Genomic DNA, 19,248 nt, shown 5'->3' with positions numbered 1-19,248 from the left:
AATTTCAGAGATGTTTCAAATCTATTTGCAAATTTTATATAAATTTAAATCATTTTCATGTAAACAATGTATATTTCTTTATATTTAAAAACTTATCAATAAACTTTTTCTATATGGTTTAAATTTGATTTCATTAATTCATTTTTTAAACAATTTCAATATTTATTTTTTAAGAAAAACTCTAAAAAAAAATAATAAAAGAGCAAAAACCCAATAACATTTATACATAATAACAACAAATACAAAACGAAATGTGAAAAAAGGGGTCAAAAATACATTAAAGAAATAAACAAACAAACATAGAAAAAACAGCAATTGTATTAATATACAATTGCTGTTTTTTCTAACTAATTTAACTAATTAACAAACAACAACAAATTATAAAAAATAAATTAATACAAACAAAACAAGAAAATTAAAAAAAAAATTACAGAAAATCTTATTTAATTATATTTAATAAAATCTACTCTTTAAACAAAAGAAGAAAAACCAAACAAAGGCATACTTACACATACATACACCCTACATTTATTATATATATATATATTTAAAACAAATACAACAAAAACAAATAAATAAACATAAATTATATATTTATTAATTTAAAGAAGAAAAAAAACAAAAACACTTATTATCTCGACCATGAATCGATAGTCGAGAAACGACAATAAACTGTGAAAAATTGTGTTTAATATTATAAAAAAAAAGAAAAAAAAAACAAATTAAAAATAAAAATAAATAAAAAAATTTAAATAAAATAAAAAAAAACAAATTCTCTTAAAACTATAAAACCAAACTTATTTCATTATGTCTTAAAAACAACAACAAAAATAAACAACAAATTATAGCAACAAATGAAAAATTACAAACAAAAAACAGACCCAAATCTCATTAAAAATGTGAAAATATTGCATTAAAAAAATATTATTATAAAAAAAACCAACAACCAAAAAACAAAAACAAACTTATAAAAAAATTATTATGAAAAAAAAATGAAAAATAAAAAATTGTTTTCTAATAAAAAATAAAATATAAAGTGGTTTTAATTGGAATAGTTTACAATGGGATTCACTCAATACATAAAATACTCAATTTAGGAAAAATCTAAGGATAGATTTGAAACAAATATTTCAAATTGTCATCTATACAAGGCCAACAAAAAAATCATTTGAAATTTAATTTAAAATTTTTATAATCTTTTTGCAGGGTATTTGATAATTGTGCTCATTAATTTCAAAGAGTTTCAAAACTGTCAAAATGCATTCTGTTTCAAAAAATATATATTTAAACAGTTTCCCTTCATTACCAGCCAACATATGTTAAATTAATAAATATTTCATAAAAGCATATTCAATTGATTGTGTGTCTTCATATTTTTTTTCCTATTCCAATGACTGATAAGAAATCTTCTATTCTATGTTTTTTTATTATTATTATATATGAAATTATAGTTTTCTTTAGATTTAAATTATTAATGTCTTTAAAGATTACAAAAAAAAAATAATATGTTCTCCATGAAACGTCATTAATGTTGCTAAACAAAATTGTTAACTTAGAGAAGTCTTGGAACTAAATATTTCAAATCTGATTGGAATTAGTTTAGTTTTAAACTTTGAGCGCTACGGTGCAGTTTTTAAGAAAAATATAAAACGAAAGGAAATATATTAGTGTTTAGTAATAAAAAGAAAACATGTGTTGAAATTGTTTTAAAAGTTGAATATAAAAATAATCAATTAAAATGAATTTATTAATAATGAAATATTCAATACTATTATTGCTCATTGTGTTAATAAAGATTAATGCAATACAGTCGGCTTCGGCGGTGCCAAATGGTGTGTAATGTTTAAACGAATTTAAAAGATTATATGATTATTCTAAATTTTGAACAGAAAAGTTGTTTCTAAAATATATATTTTTTTAAATGAATTTTACTTATTTAATAACGACTTTTTGTTGACAGTTTTTAAGGATATGCCATTATATTTATGTGCTTTTGCCATCGAATGTGTAAACATATTTGCCTGCTATTATCTAATTACAAATAATCTATAATTAGTTATGATGACATATAAAAACGTCGAAACACTCATTGTTCTGATCATCCATTTTAGACTGTAAAGATAAAGTACTAATAATTATCCCCTTCATTCACTCATGTTTCTATGTAAAGTATACAAAAATGAAAAAGTAGCATTAGAAGAACGCAAAAGTACCATTATGTTGATAAATTAAATAATTTAAAATATTGAAAACCTAACATTATGAGAAAAAATAACAATTTCCATTCCATCAAGTTTGCATTTTCAAAATACTCCTCCATTTTGCGGAAATTTTTGTGATTCAGATACAGTGAATGTCACTTAAAATCGTATACCATCGTAGAAAAATTTTATTCATTAGTTTTAGAAAGTTGATGTTTTGGAAATAATTTAAGATGCTATTTTTATATTGTGTGTGCTATTACCTATCAGAAAATATGGTATAATTTTAATTGCGCTTATCTACAAATAACAAAATTGGGTAACACTGTCAGTGCCCAGAATATCAACGCTTCATTTAAAATCCTACAGGCACTAAAAAATAGCAAAGGATACCCTACAAAGTATTAGGATTATTTAATATTAACATTTTTTTTAATTTTTAAAGTTTTAGTTGTAATTTAATATAAGTGTACGAATTTAAGTGAAATATGAATTTTGTGATGTTCTTTAATTTTCATCAATATTTTTTTAAGGAATCGAGGTTTTGTTAACTTTTTTGTTGAAATACATATTTTTTGTTCCAATTAATAAAATGACTTTTAATTTTTTATATAATCTCCTATTATTGCCTGTATAATTTCATAATATTTAAAAAAAAATAAGTTGTACGATTTTGAGTTACACTCACTGTATGTCTCAAACTATTCAAATCTGTATTCACATTTTAAAAAAGTAAGAATTAGGTCGTGTGATTTATGTCTATGTAAAAGTTATTTATGGTAAATTTTGTGTGGATACCAACATTATTAAGAGATTTATGCAATTTAAAGTGATTTTTGGAAGCGGGTCTTATGGGAGCTATTACTAATTATGAACCGATCGTAATAAAATTTGGTGACATGAGTTTTGTATATACAAAACTTACCCTCCCCACTATGGCAGTGTAGGATATAAAAAGTTTCAACCTGTTCACCCGGATTTGTCTGTAAGGTAGTTGAGTTTTTTTTTTCAAAATAGGCTTGAAATTTCCAATAATAATACATAATAAAATATCCATTGCAATTTATAGAAAAACAGTCTTTTATGGAAAAAGTACCAAAAATAAATAGAATTTTTACCCCTTAATTGTTGGAATTTCCAAAAAGGCATCAAAATTGTATTTGTTATTATACCCTTCACCATGAGTGGCAAGGGTATATATGTATAAGTTTGTCATTCCGTTTATAATTTCTACACAAAGTATATATATTCTGGATCGTGGATTGCAATGTCCGTCTGTCCGTCTGTATGTTAAAAACAACTTTCCGTAAATAACTTACAAACATTGATTGATACATCAATATATCGAGAATACTTCCGGTCGCTATTTAAAAATCGAGAAAATCGGTCCACAAATGGCTGATATATAAGGAAAAAATCTGGACAACCTCGATTTTTGGCCCATTTTTTTATCTATATCTGGATTACTAAGTTATTAATATAGACAATATGGATATACATATAATGATAGATATTTCAAAGTCCATTGCAACGATATATATAAGGCTATAGTAATGTGGACCTACAATGGGTCAAAAAACATAATAAAATATCCATGGCAATTTATAGAAAAACATTATTTTATGAAAAAAAGTACCCCTTAATTGTTCGAATTTCCAAAAAGTATCAAAATTGTATTTGTTATTTTTTAATAAGTAAAGTATACGATTTGAAATTTATTTCTATGTTTATTGGTTTAAAAGATATGTACATGGGGTAGGAAAAAATTAAGTTTTTTCCTTTTACTCCCCTAAAAGGTTCAAGTCTCAAAAAAGTATCAAACATTTGTCTGCTTATTTTATAAGTAGATAAAGATGCATTTAAATTTTGTTTATATCTGTATTAGTTTAGAAAATATAAGGTTAACGAATTTGCCAGTTTTTACTCCCTAAACTTTCGAATTTTCCAAAGTCCCTTCTTAATACATCTACATGTATTTACCTTTTGTCATTTGGACTGGGCGATTTTGTATCAGTCAGTCACTCAGTAACTTTACTCTTTTAGATACATATATATACTAGATAATAATATAACCGTGCAGGAAAAGGAGTCTACTTACTCTTATTTTATCTTGATCCTTTTAAAAAGTAATTTAAAATTTCAAAGGATATATAATTTTCAAACAATTATATAAATTTAAAATAAGGACGAACAATTATTTCTAAAATTTTGTATGAAAACCTCCAACAAATATTAAAACACTTCGTGATTTCATCCTGTAACAAGAGTAATATTTTTTCTCTACTTGCACGTACAGTGGTGGCCACCAATTTAAAACAAATACATGAATTTGTTTCATCAATTGAATTTTAAGTGCGATAGAAATAAAATAAAAGGACCTCTAAGGGTATGAAATTTATTATTAATGTTTCTAGTTTCTGAAAAATGTTTGGAAAAATCGGTAAAACATATATGGACAAAGATATGTGGAAATACGTTGTTAATAACATGATATGACCGAAACTAATGGAACAAAAAATACGAAATTTGGTCCGAATATTTTATAATAATAAAAATATAATGATATAAATGTGAGAAAATATGTTTATTTAAAAAAAAATTTTTTTGGTCAAGTTGTAGAAAAATTTTATGTGGTCGTGGTGAATATGTATGAATTGATAGTCGAATAAAACACACTTGTGTGTTAAAACAGTCCTCATGCATACATATTTGTGGAAATATTTGAAAAAATAATTGACAATCACGTGGAATTTAGCAAACAATTTTTGTCTTAAATTCCTGACCACCACTGTATATATCGATTTTTCCATGTGCATGAAAAAAATATTAAAATTTTTACAGGATGTTGGATTTGTTCTTGTAAAATAAAATAGATTTAATAGATAAATTTTAAACTTACTCGATAATTAACTTTTGCTATAGATACTTTTTGAAATTTTCTCGGTTTTTAATTTTTAAGTAAAAGTTCACTATAACAAACAAGAATCCATTTATGAGAGTTTTATTAAAGAAACAAGCTAGAAAAATCCATGTTGCAATTAATTTTATATAACTTAAAATACAAAACTTATTTAAATACAAACAAAATATTTGTACATAAATTGTGATCACATCACAAAATTAATTTAAATTAATCTTCTGAAATAATCTTTCTATAGAATTTATGACCACAAAACAAATAGGCCATTTTGATGTCAAGATTGAATAGGATGCATACATTTTTTGATGATATCAAATAAATTAGTGCAGAATCGAATAAAATATTATTTCAACTGAATCAATTACCCAGTATGCAACATTTCGAGTCAGTTCTTTTTATCGAACTTATTTCGAATTAAAATCGAAAATATGAATTTATTATGATGCTCTATCCAATCTACATTTTTTAAAATATCGTATTTTAATATTTTATAGAAATGGCGAATAATGTTCGAGTTTTTTTTAATGTCAAATTTTATTTTTGCACAAATTGACAAATTCATATACATAAGTACATATTATTCTTTTGTCAATTTGTGAGAAAATAAAATTTTATTTCTTATCCTATCAATAACATATTTATAAAAATATAGTTTAACACGAAAAATGGATTAAAGACGTCTTAAAAGAAAAGCGCAGGCAATTATTGATGTTGTTTTTGATAATTAGAATCTCATAATCAGCCAACATCAGAAATATGTGCAGAGTTTATTGCATTTGAAAATGAAAACACATCTAACGCAACATTATTGGATAATAATAAAGGTATTGAATATGCATTATTTCAAGAAGAAATTGCTCGATGGTATAAAGTATACGAAATTGTTCATATATTTAATCGAAATCGAATCAATTTAGAACATTTTTATATCGAATATACCGAAGTATATCGATAAAAATTAGAATCAGAATAATAAATAATTTTCGACTCTTTATCGCTCTGCACTCTACTTAGGAAAACACGCACATTCTCGACATTATATCGAAGTCGATATCGATAAAATTTTACGAAAAAATGATTCATTTTCGACATAACTTCGAATCATTTTGCATACTGGGTAGTTACCATGACTTTATCCGTAAATTTTTTAAAGTGCAGACATCTTCTAACTAATCATATGCTTGGTCAGCTTTACATACAAAATTATTAAAAAACAAGTAAGAAAGTATGGTTGGTCAAGCCGGACCATATAATACCCTACACTAAGTAAATGAGCAAATAATTTTTCTTTTAAAATTTCAATAATTTATTTTCGTGAAAGATTTTCGGGAGAGTGCTATGACTAATTATGGACAGATCGTCATGAAATTAGATCATGTTATTTATGTCTATATGAAAGTTATTTGTTACAATTATTTTAATTTTATGTGTATATCAACATTTTTAAGAAATTTATGATGGTTAGAGATATTTTTTAAAGATATTGTGGGCCTTATATGGGAGCTATGACTAATTTTGGACCGATCGCCATGAAATTTGGTTGTGTTATTTATGTCTATATGAAAGTTATTTGCGTTGAATTTTATGTGTATACCAATATTTCTAAGAGATTTATGCTCGTTCAAAATATTTTCGGAAGTGGGCCTTATATGGGAGCTATGACTAATTATGGACCGATCGCTATGAAATTTGGTTTTATTGTTTATGTCTATATGAAAGTTATTTATGTTGAATTTTATGTGTACGCCAACATTTTGAAGAGATTTATACTCGTTAAAGATATTTTCGGAAGTGCTTCTTATATGTGATCTATGACCAATTATGGACCGATCACCATGAAATTAGGTCGTGTCATTCATGTCTATATTAAAGTTATGTGTATACCAACATTTTTAAGAGATTTATGCTCGTTAAAGTGATTTTCGAAAGCTGGTTCTTATATGGGAGCTATGACTAATTATGGACCGATCATTATAAAATTAGGTAACATTAATTCGGAATATATAAAACTTTTTTGGAGAAAAATTTGTGATGATACCTATATAAATTAAACATTTATTGCTTATAAAGTCCAATTTCGGAAGGACATTTGTATGGGGGCTAGGTGAAATAATGGACCGATTTCTGCCAGTTTCAATAGACTCCGTCCTTGGGCCGAAAAAATTATATGTACCAAATTTTAACGAAACATCTTCAAAATTGCGAACTGTACTCTGCGCACAAGGTTTACATGGACAGCCAGCCAGCCGACCAGCAAGACGGACGAACGGACATCGTTTAATCGACTCAGAAAGTGATGGACTAATATTTTTGGATGTTACAAACATCTGCACAAACGCATAATACCCTCCCCACTATGGTGGTGAAGTGTATAAAAATCGTCAAATTCATCACAGAAATTTAAAAAATCGACATAAAATAGTAACTAATTAAAATCATGTTGTATTTGTTCTATTAAAATTTTGTATGCAAATTTTATCAAACAATTCAGCATGCTGCAGCATTTAACCCTTAAATGCATGATTTTTACTTTTATTTTTCTATAAAGTATCAAATATTTGTTTGATTTTTATTTATTATATTTCCTTTAGCTTTAGTTTGATTAAGAATTCCTTGAGCTGAAACTTTTCGTACTCCATTTGATTTGTCGGAATTAGAATCTGAATTAGTATCAAGCTTATATTCGTCTTAAATTAAATGGAACTGGAATGTAGACAATTGGCAACAATATGCATTAATGGGTTAATCAATAAAAAACTTATAATGCACTGTAAAATATCGTTCATATAATTCGATATTAATCCTAGGGATCAAATTTAGAACGCAGTAAAGTAATTGACCCACTTCTAATGATCTTGTAAAAACAACAATTTCTATGACGTATAAAATTATATAAAGAACATCCAAGAAAAAGTTTAAAATATTCCTGAATATTCTAGAAAGAATTCTTAATTGCATCTCTTAACCCTTTCGTTAATGAATTCATTATGAATTAATTCATAGGTTTAATTACTTTGTACTTCAAAGGAATGGAATCAGTTATATGAGAATTCCTTCATTATAGAATTAATTAGTTATTAAATCATTAAAATGTGCTTTAATTCAAACTAGCATAACCCGGTGCACTTCGCAACCCCTACCCTAGTAAAATTGAAAATATGAATGATTTCTGATACAACCTAACTACGTACAATGGTACGAAAATATGCAAAATATAACTAACTAATTTGGTATGGGAGATACCACTCCACTGTTCTGATCCCACCCATTTTTAAATCTTTAACTTTCCTTTATAAGGGAGGGGTCATGCCTATTACGCCGATCACGCTTAGCTAAACTTCGTACAGGGATCAGGAATAAATTCGTTTTTAGCTATCCTCCGTAGAATGGTAATAAATTGATTTAAATATTTTTAGAATTATAGTTCTCGAGATATTCAAAATTAATTATTTAAATTGTGCCACGACCACTACTGCAATCCCGACCATTTTCAGGCAATCTCTGTAAAATGTTAAGAGAGCTATTCGGGCAAAGTTTGAATAACCTTGCAATTATTACTTTTCCGACCCCTCAAATTTTGGTTCCCAAGATATTCGAAATCAATATTTACTCTGTATGGAGGTGCTACGCCCTCTAATCTAATTCCGTTTATATTCAGCTAAACTTCGCACAGTAATAAGAAATTAATTGGTAAAAAGTTTAAACACTTATAATTATAGTTCTACAGATATTCGAAATTAATTATTTACTTTGTATATGTCCACGCCCACTATTCCAATCCCGAACAATTTCAGCGAAACTATGTACAATTATAAAAGAGCCATTTAGACTAAGTTTGAAGAATATTGCAATTATAGTTCACAAAATATTTAGAAATAACTCTTTACTTTGTATGGGAGGCGACTCGTAATTTTTTCCGACCCGTCCCATTTTTGATTAAATTTCATGCCGTGATAAGTAAAGTAATTGATTCGTATGAAGTTTGAAAATCGTCACAATTATAGTTCTGCACATATTATAAAATAACTATTTACTTATGTACAATTACATACATATTTACCGCCATTTGCATAAACAGTTTTTAAATTTGTCAAATATTTATTAAAAAAATTTTAATTGTAATTTAATTTATAAACCTTTGATAAATTTAAAAATTGTTTACGCATATGGGAGTTAGAAATTAAAAAAAAACATCTTCAAAATGTACATATTTTTGTGACTTTAAATTACTAAAGTCTTCTTCTTTGTTTTCTATAACAACTCTCACTCAAAACAGAGCGAAATCAATACTGTTTAATTGTTTCTCTTATTTATTTACAACAACAAATTGGACAAAAACGCATTGCTTTGTTTACATTTTAACTTAAGGTTCACATATACACGTTTTTGCATATGTGTTAGTAACATCTTTAAACGCTTATAACTCCTAAAATACGGAACCGATTTCAATAAAATCTTCTGTGAATAAATCCCTTTAAAATGGTATATTTCTTGGCCAAATTGAATGTATAATGTGAGCGTAAAAGGGGTCTAAAGCAATCGACTTGCCTATTAATATTATGATCCATTATAAAATACATGCTTTAAAAATGTGTTGAATTATTGAATTTTTCTTCAATTCAAATCTATTTCAAAAATGCATAAGTCAATTTTTTTCAATTCATTTTGTAATTGATTAAATACAAAACAAAACTGAATGAAAAAAAAATTTAATTAAAATCAATTTGTATTAGATTTGAATTGACAAAAATTGAATTACTCAAAGATTGAATGAATTCTGTTATAAATTAAATCCATTCTGGATTAATTCAATGATAAATGTATTCTATTTAAATAAAAGCCTTTGAATTAAGCTAAAGAAGTGGATGTTGGGAATGGATTTATGGAATGAATGGCTGACTATTTTCAATTTCGAATTAGTCAATTAAGCTGACAGTTTTCATACAATCATTTTTTTAAACGACAAAAAGCACATTAAGTTATTTTTTCATATAATTCCTTTAGTATTATTTTTCGCTTATATCTTGGATATTTAAGGAATGATTTAGCTGACTCATATCCAAAATTGTTTCTGAAACATATGTGTCTCTAGAATTCTCAGTCATCGAATGCCAAATTTCTCTAAAGTCTCAAAATTCTAGGCTCTACAAGTTCGTAAGGTATTTGAATTATTTGTTCGATATTCAATCTTAAACCTTAAACCTATAGCACTTAGTTCGGTGATAATTGTATAAAAATGTTAACTAAAGAATAAAGAATTTTTACACAGTTTTAGTTTCTAATTGTTCTTTAAAAAATCTCATAGAATCTTGAATATTGCATTATTTGCCGGAAATAGTTTATAAACTAAATACTAGCAGCAAGTTCTCAAAGATCACCGAATTCAATTAACTGATAACCCACATAATTAGAAATAGCAGAAGAAAAAACAATAAAAAAACAAAGAAAACAAAATAATTTATTAAACAAAGCATTGCACTATATTTATAAATTCTTGTCTCTATCTCCTCCTCTATCTATCTTAAAAAAGCCTATGCTGGTCAAGAGTACTACGATCAAGATGAAGACGAAGATTTTGTGCCCATGAGTCCCTGTAATGTGGTACGTCCAGGTGATCCAGATTTAACCACCTACGATATCATTTCATCCTATCGTTTCGATGAGTATCACTATGAATACCAGGGAGTACAACAAATTGTGGGATCAACTGGTTACCAACAGGCCTATCATGTTAGTGAATATTCTAATATGACTATTGAGTCATCACGGGCATTTCCAAAGGGTATTCCCAACGAGTTTTCATTTGAGTGTACATTCCGTGTGCCCCAGCCACTACCCATACTGGAGGAATGGTATCTATTTGAGCTATCCGACTATGAATATCATTCACAAATGAATGTTAAGCTACTGCCACAGGAGAATACTATAGAGTTTTCTTTGCCCAAATATGATGGTTCCTTGCAGACGGTGACATTTGAAGAGACAGAGGTTGTTATTTAAATTTATAATTTTACAATTACTTATACTATAATCATGACGATTATTTTAGATATTCGATCGTTCTTGGCATAAAGTTATGTTGGGTGTGGGCCAGGATGGTGTGCGTTTATGGGTGGATTGCAAGCCGGTGCCAGATATAAGTGGCAGCCTTAAAGCTCCTTTGGATGTAAGAGGACCTATAGATGCTACAGATGGTGCATTTTCGGTAGCTAAAAAATGTCACAAACAGGAAACAGTGCCGGTAAGACATAATGTAAAAATGCATATATTTTTGTTGTTTCTAAAACGTTTGCCTTTTTAGATCGATCTTCAATGGATGATTTTCAGCTGTGATAAAGACAAACCAGAACACTCCAACTGTGAGGATTTACCTCAATATGCCCGTGCGCCTAAGGGCTTGATACAATATGAATCAACCACTTACCGTAATACCTATACACCCTCCGCTCCTAGCATTTGGCAGAAGGAAGAAGAAACTACATTAAATCCTTTAGATTTAAAATTTGCAGAACCCACCTCTCTGAAACCTTGGCTTATAAGTAGTACCCCCAACTATTTAACTGGCAAAGACTTGTTGGCTTGTCCCGAACAATGTCCACGAGGTCCACCAGGGCCACCAGGGCCTCCGGGTTCTCGAGGTTTGCCAGGCTCTCAAGTAAGTTTTGCAATTTTATTTCATTAAAAGAATAATTTTTAATATACATATTTATGTTTAATAACAGGGTCTAATGGGTGTTCCCGGTACACCGGCCTCAACTTTTGGCCGTTATGAATCGGCTGATATGAAAGGAGAAAAAGGTGAAGCCGGTTTGGTGGGTTTAACTGGAGCTCCTGGTTTGCCTGGTGAACCTGGACAACCCGGTCCACCTGGTGAAAAGGGACTTGATGGTTTGCCAGGTCCAAAAGGCAGTGCCGGTTTTACAGCCAGAGGTAGATTTTGAATTTTAATTTAGTTATGCATACATGGGTAAAACATATTTTTATAATTTAAGGTCTAACTGGAGAACCTGGTTTTCCTGGGGAAAAGGGCGAGAGGGGTTTACCCGGCTTAGATGGTGCTAATGGCGAACCTGGTCCTGTGGGACCACCTGGGCCACCGGGTCCTCCTGGTCCAGCTTCTGCCGTACAAAATGCTGATTTATACCCTTATCACAATCCTGGAATGATTGGTCCTATGGGACCAGCAGGACCTCCCGGCCCAGTAGGTAAATCAGGACCTCCAGGCCCACCCGGACCATCAGTAATGGACAATCGCAACTTAGATGACAGAGAAATCCGTGACATTTGTATGTCTGTTGTCAGAGAATATATAAGTGAAATATCGGCCACTTTGATAGGACCTCCAGGACCACCTGGTAAAAGAGGTGTAGGACGCCAAGGACCAAGGGGATCCCCGGGATTACAGGGTATATATTTTTTAGTTATTTTCCACATAGCTTAATTTTTAATACAAAATTGTAATATTTATTAGGTGAGCCTGGAGTTCGTGGACCACAGGGTGAACGTGGCTATCCCGGCATACCTGGAAATCCTGGCTCTAACGGTGATTTGGGTCCCCAAGGACCAACTGGTGAAAAGGGTGATCGAGGTGAACCTGGTGTGGGTAGAGAAGGCCCCATGGGTCCTATGGGACCACCTGGTTCAGATGGTATGGCTGGTATTGATGGTATACCAGGTAGACCAGGCGATCGTGGTGATGTGGGAAGACAGGGTTAGTTAATTTGTTTCTTTTAGCATTAAATTTATTAATATTACTCTTTACTATTATAGGTGAACCTGGTAGTAGAGGACCTCCTGGTGAACCGGGTTCCTGCCCCGACTGTTCGTCTTATCAGGCTGCTTACGCTTATCCTTTGCTTTTGGCTCAACAGCAACAAAACAATAAAGGTCCTCAGAATTACTACAACAAAGGACCTCCAAATTACTATAATAAGGGATAATAAAATAATAAATAAAATAAACTAAAATTTTTTAAGAAAATTATTTAATTTTATAAAAAAATTGTTGCAAATTTTTTAAGAAGATTTTATAAAGAAAAGTTTTATATAATTGTTTCAATTAATATCTTTCAACTTGGTAACAACTAGTATCAAAGAGATGATTTTATAAAATTTCAAAATTCATTGTAACTATATAAATTGGTAGGCGAATAGAGAGAGAGATTTTAATTTGTGTGAATGTATGGGTAAAATATAAAATATCCACAACAATATCAAGTAACTGATTGAAATATTTGTGTTTTTACTCTCTATTGTTTACATTCGAAAATCTTCGTAATCTGAACAATATGAACGCCTACCACTGGTTTATAACAAATTAAAACACCAGAACACAGTAGATTTAAAATATTAGAATAAAAATCTACACATTTATATACCCACCAAGGCGAATTTATACAAGGTGGTGGTAGTTCTTCAAAAACAACAAATGGTCTTAACAAATGTCAAAAAACAGAAATTAAAAATAAAACAAATATGTATTAAAACTAAATATAGTGTAGATAATTGAATAGTGAGGGCTTTACTTATTTATGCAAAATATAAATATTTTGTTAATTAGCTTAGAATATGTAGATATTGAAGTATAAAATCAAGCTTTGACAGGTGTTAGAACCAAACAAGCGAAAAAAGAGTAATCAGCTGATTGACTGGCTCTACCGTGTATAAATTCGCCTTGATACCCACCTTCATGCAGCCAAACATAGCCGTTAATTTTGAGTTATTCCAATATACCTGGAGCATTTGTAGGGCCCATTTTAATAACTTAAACTCGAATACCGATCGGACCAGCTATTTAGAAATGCCAGATTTATTTCTAAACAAATTTTGATTCTGCCCCACTGTGCAATGAAATCATTGTCAGACCCATAGAGAAACATAGAGCGGAAACTAGAAAAAAACTCAAACAAAAAACTTACTCAAAATAATCACACATACGAGTGTTGTTTTTGTTTTCACATAGTTTTTTTCTACTAATACATTCTCACCACTTATGTTTCTGACAACTGAGTTAGATCTTTGACAGGAGAGTTTCCGCTCTATGTCTATTCTTTATGGTCAGATCAACTAAAGTTTGTATTAGACCCCTTTCACACTAGGCAATTTAGTTGCGCAAGTCTCTTGCCCAACAACAAAATATCATGGAAAATTTTCTTCTCCTTAACCCGACATTACCTCTGGCATCAATAAACACAAGAGACTTGCGCAACTAAATTGCATAGTGTGAAAGGTGTCTTATATTAAAAAACAAAAGTGAAATAAAATTGAAAAACAACTTAAATAAAAAAATGAATAGCATCCTCTGAATAGCTCTGAAGGCTGTATTAATATAGGACCAAACAAAAATCCTACCGCTAATAGGTGGAATCCGTCTGGTCAATTGAAAATATAAGCACGGCGAAGTTTATGGGATGCTTGTTGCGCAGAGTATAAACTTCCGAAAGTTATTTTATGACAAGAGTTCTCAGATGCCATCCATGGTAAGTTTAAAAGATTGAAAAGAAAATCTCCGCACCTCTTCCAATTGCAATTTGGAAAATTCAGAAGAAAAAGTCAGACCCACGCACTGATGAATAATTTAAAATAGTTTGTTTCAAATGATTTTACAGTTCTGACAATGGCTAACAACGAATCTGGCAATTTTTGGTATACAACATATATATGTATGAACCATATATATGGTTACAGTAAACAAATATATATTTGTGACAACCATTCATATGATGAAGGACTTATCATATTATGTTGCTCTCGGCTTAAAGCTTATCATAATCTGAGAACAACATATTATGATAAAATTATTCATCATAAATATGGTTGCCACAAACATATATTTGTTTACTGTAACCATATATATGGTTGATACAATCATGTGAATCATAAATTAACCATATTATGGTTACCACAATCATATAAATAGTTACTGTGACTATAATATTGTTAAAAATCTTGTAACACTATTTAAATGGTTACAGTAACCTTGCCCAATTATATTTTTTCTCTGCGTGTATATTTGTTGTTTTGTAGATACAAATTGTATATAGATAGATCCGAAAAGAGAACTTAATGCAAAAGCGTATAAAGTAAAATTTGGCTCAATTAAGCGGACATAACACTCCGCAGACCTATCCAAAATTGGTAATTTCAAAAAAAAAATCGGTTTGAGTAAAAAATTCTTAAAAAGCAAAATACCCATCCACGAAAACGCGCCATATTTGTGTAACCCTCTATGTTATTTAAATACATAGAAGGTTTTTTTTACTATCACTCGGGAAACAACGGCACTTTTCTAAAAAAAAATTCAGTTTTTGGAACACATTTTACCCGTTTTAGGAATTTCAGTATTTGAAAATAAACAAGTAAAAGAGCTATATTCGGCTGTGCCGAATCTTATATACCCTTCACCAAATTATACTTCAAAATAAAAATTTTAAATATTTTTAGGTAAACAAAATTTATTTTTTTTTAATTATTTGGAAAAAAAATTTTTGGTTTTTTCAATTTTTGTTTAATATTTAGCGAAATAAATATAAAAATAGGTCAAAAATGGAGGTTGTTCTGGTTTTTTCTGTATATCTCAGCCATTTTTGGACAGTTTTTCTCGATTTTAAATAGCAACCGAGCAGAATTCGGGAGATATTGATGTGTCGTATATGATCATGTATATAAGTTATTTGGGTGCTTCGGAAAGTTGATTTCAACAGACAGACGGACATGGCTGAATTGACTTCGCTATCTATGAGGATCCAGAATATATATTCTTTATAGGGTCGTAAAATTATATTTTAAAACAAACGGAATGACAAACTTATATGTATATACCCTTCTCACCTAGGTGAAGGGATAAAATTGTAAAAATAATATTGCCATTGATTAAGGGACATTGGGATCTACATTACTTCCAAATTTTGTTTTGATATTTTTAACCATTAAAATGTGACCTTAATTCAAATTTCATATTTTTCTGCATGTTATAATTTTTTTAATTTTTAAAGTAAATGACGTCCGAAAAAATTATAAAATGATTTAAGTTTACTAAAATATTAATCTTCATGTCCTACGGTTTTCACCAATATCAAATACTTATATAAAAAGCCTATATTTACTCTTCAGAAGCTCCACAAACCTTGCCCCCTTTGAAAAATTTTAACGTTTTTTCATATATTGCATGCAAAATGTGTTATACCAATATTTCCAAGATGTCCAAATTTGAGGAGCCACCCACTGGCCCCCATTACACCTAGTAAGCTAAACAACTTTAAATCAACTCGAAAACACCTCAGTTCCAACCTTGTGAATTTTCGTTTTGATATTTTCAATAGTTCCCGAGATACCGAATTATTTCCAAAAAAAAAATTCTTCTTATTTTTTTTTTTGTTTTTACTACTACATAAAATTTTTTGTTTTTTACTCTATATAAAAACAACAAAAAACACACACACAAACTAATTTAATACACCCATACATACGCCCTAACACGACTCGCTTCTACGTCATCAACAAATTGAAACAAAATTTTGTCCAACTTCAATTTCATTGAAAACTGAAATCTTAATACCAGGTGCACAGAATTTCCAGAAAGCTACACTCACAATTTTTTTAAAAACAATAAATACTTGATTCACCCTGTTTAATTTCAGGGTTTGCCAAAAGCTACAGCATACTTTGGGGCATTCTTATAATAGTATTAAAACGTATGCCTTAGAGTATGTGACACTTTTGCTGCATATCTAAAATGATGCTTATTTTGTACAAGTAGACATTAATAATATGGAAAACGTTCATTATCTGTAATTTCTGCGAGCCTGGTTTTAAGATTTCAGTTTTCAATGAAATCGAAGTTGGACAAAATTTTATTTCAATTTGTTGATGACGTAGAAGCGAGTTGTACGTGAGGGCGTGTGTGTACTTACTTAATTAATTATTGATATGTGTGTTTTTTACTTTTTTACTTACTGCAGTAAGTTTTTTGGTTTTATATAGTATCATTTATGTTTAAATTATTTCATGGACTTGATAAATGGGCTATCGATAGATGTAGCTTCAACAATAGGGCCGCTATAAAATGTCTAAGTTCGGAAGTCCATATTGGAAGACGCTCAACAAGTTCAAGTGTTTGTGTTACAATTTACCATTAGAAAATATAAAAATCTATCTATCAATCTTAGTAATTTGTGTAGTACTTACCTTTATAACAATTTTTGAGAAAAAATCGAGTTTAATTTTCTTTTAATTTTTTTTTATTAATATTTTAATATCAATTAGTTTGTTTTTGTTTCGTTTTTTATATTTTTAATATTTTATAAATGTTTATTTTTATATGGTTTTTTTTATTACTTAAAGTTTAATGTTTATTAATAATTATTTTTGTGTTTATTTGTTAGTTTAATTTTTCTTTTCATTTTCGTAATTAATTATTATTTGTAAAATTGCACAATTTTTGGTAAATGATAAAATGAAAAATGTAATTGTTTGTTGATGTTAAAGAAAATTAATTAAGAAACTTTAAGTTTCAATAAACTTTTCTCGCACAAACAAACCTAATTAATTTTATGAATGAATAAAAATTTACAAAAATGGCACATGCTGTTAAAAATATATAAAAATTATATAATAATTAATGATTTGTTTTTTTTCCTTTTTTCGTTTATATAATATTGTATAATATAATGAGAATAGTAGAAGTAGTTGTAAGTTTTTATAAAAGAAAAATATAATAATAATAATAATTTTGTGTATATACAACATAAACTAAATAAAATTAGTTTAAGTGGTATTTTCTTTTGTAATTTTAATAATAAATATAATATTAAGAAAATATTTGTATATAAAAATCAATAAACAGATGGTATTACTGTTAAGCTGGTTTGTTTTATGTTAAATGACAAAGTCACATCTTGATCTTAAGCCCTCTCCTACCTTTAATATACATTTGATTTAGAGTCAGCAAATCAAAATCAAAGGGATATTTAAAATACCATAATATACACGAAATTTCTATACTTAATATTGAAATTCTGATGATTTTTTCTTGCCAACATTTAAACAAACTTGTAAAAAAAGCATGGACAAAATTCTTGCTGGACTCCTTCACAATATTCTGACAAGATGTGATTTGTGGTTTTTGCAGTTTCGAGATTTGAATTATTTGCAAATGTCATTTAATTTATGTTTTATATTGTAATTTATTTTTTGTTATTTATTATTGTCCTTATAATATTTACTTTTTGTTTTTGTCTAACAATACTTTTGTTTTTATGTTGATAGTTTAACTTTAATGACTTATAGTTTGTATAAATGAATATTGTTGGGTTTAAAATGAATTTGAAAAAAGAACTGGCTGATAAAATTATTTCATTAGGACCTTAAATATATTTGTAAACAATAAAAACAGTTAAAGATTTTAGTTTACTACATTGTAATTCGATTCTAAAAAGAAAATTTATTCAGGGGATATTGCTGGATCAAAAGTAAGATGGCATAGCATAGTATATTCAAGTTATTGAAATATTTTACGTAATCGTTTTCTATTCAGAAAATTTATTTTTGGATGTTATATGTCATTCATGTAATCAACCTACTAGAGTCCGGAAGGACCCGAGTCTCAGTCGGCAAAATATTGTCAACCTAGCGACAACAGATTTTCTATTGAAAATACTGTTATTCACAAGATTTTATATAGAAAATACTGTTATACACAAGATTTTCAATAGAAAACATTGTAATACACAATATTAGCTATAGAAAACACTGTAATACACAATATTTTCTATAATATAATTAAATACTTTTATACAAAAGACTTTCTATAGAAAATCCTGTTATACAAAGACTTTCTATTGAAAATACTGTTATACACAAGATTTACTATAGAAAATACTGTCATACACAAGATTTTCTAGAGAAAATACTGTTATACAAAAGAATTTCTAGAGAAAATACTGTTATACACAACATTTTCTATAGAAAAAAACTGTTATATACAAGATTTTCTATAGAAAATACTGTTATACACAAGATTTTCAAGAGAAAATACTGTTATACACAAGATTTACTATTGAAAATACTGTTAAACACAAGATTTTATAGAGAAAATACTGTTATACACAAGATTTTCTAGAGAAAATAC

General features: G+C 28.6%; 1 protein-coding gene across 1 annotated transcript; it reads left to right on the top strand.

The window, feature by feature from the left end:
• The first annotated feature begins 1,689 nt into the window (after positions 1–1,689).
• LOC135948870 (collagen alpha-1(IX) chain-like) lies at positions 1,690–13,122 on the top strand. Its single transcript, XM_065498321.1, has 8 exons — positions 1,690–1,832; positions 10,652–11,109; positions 11,171–11,362; positions 11,423–11,776; positions 11,844–12,051; positions 12,114–12,527; positions 12,593–12,832; positions 12,892–13,122. Exons 1-8 carry the CDS (start codon positions 1,739–1,741, stop codon positions 13,059–13,061), a joined length of 2,130 nt encoding a protein of 709 aa, XP_065354393.1. The 5' UTR covers positions 1,690–1,738; the 3' UTR covers positions 13,062–13,122.
• The last annotated feature ends 6,126 nt before the right edge of the window (positions 13,123–19,248 follow it).

This window comes from Calliphora vicina, chromosome 1 (genome assembly GCF_958450345.1).
Source record: "Calliphora vicina chromosome 1, idCalVici1.1, whole genome shotgun sequence".
NCBI lineage: Eukaryota > Metazoa > Arthropoda > Insecta > Diptera > Calliphoridae > Calliphora > Calliphora vicina.
The sequence above is the reverse complement of the archived record's forward strand: the minus strand, read 5'-3'. Positions and strand labels throughout refer to the sequence as shown.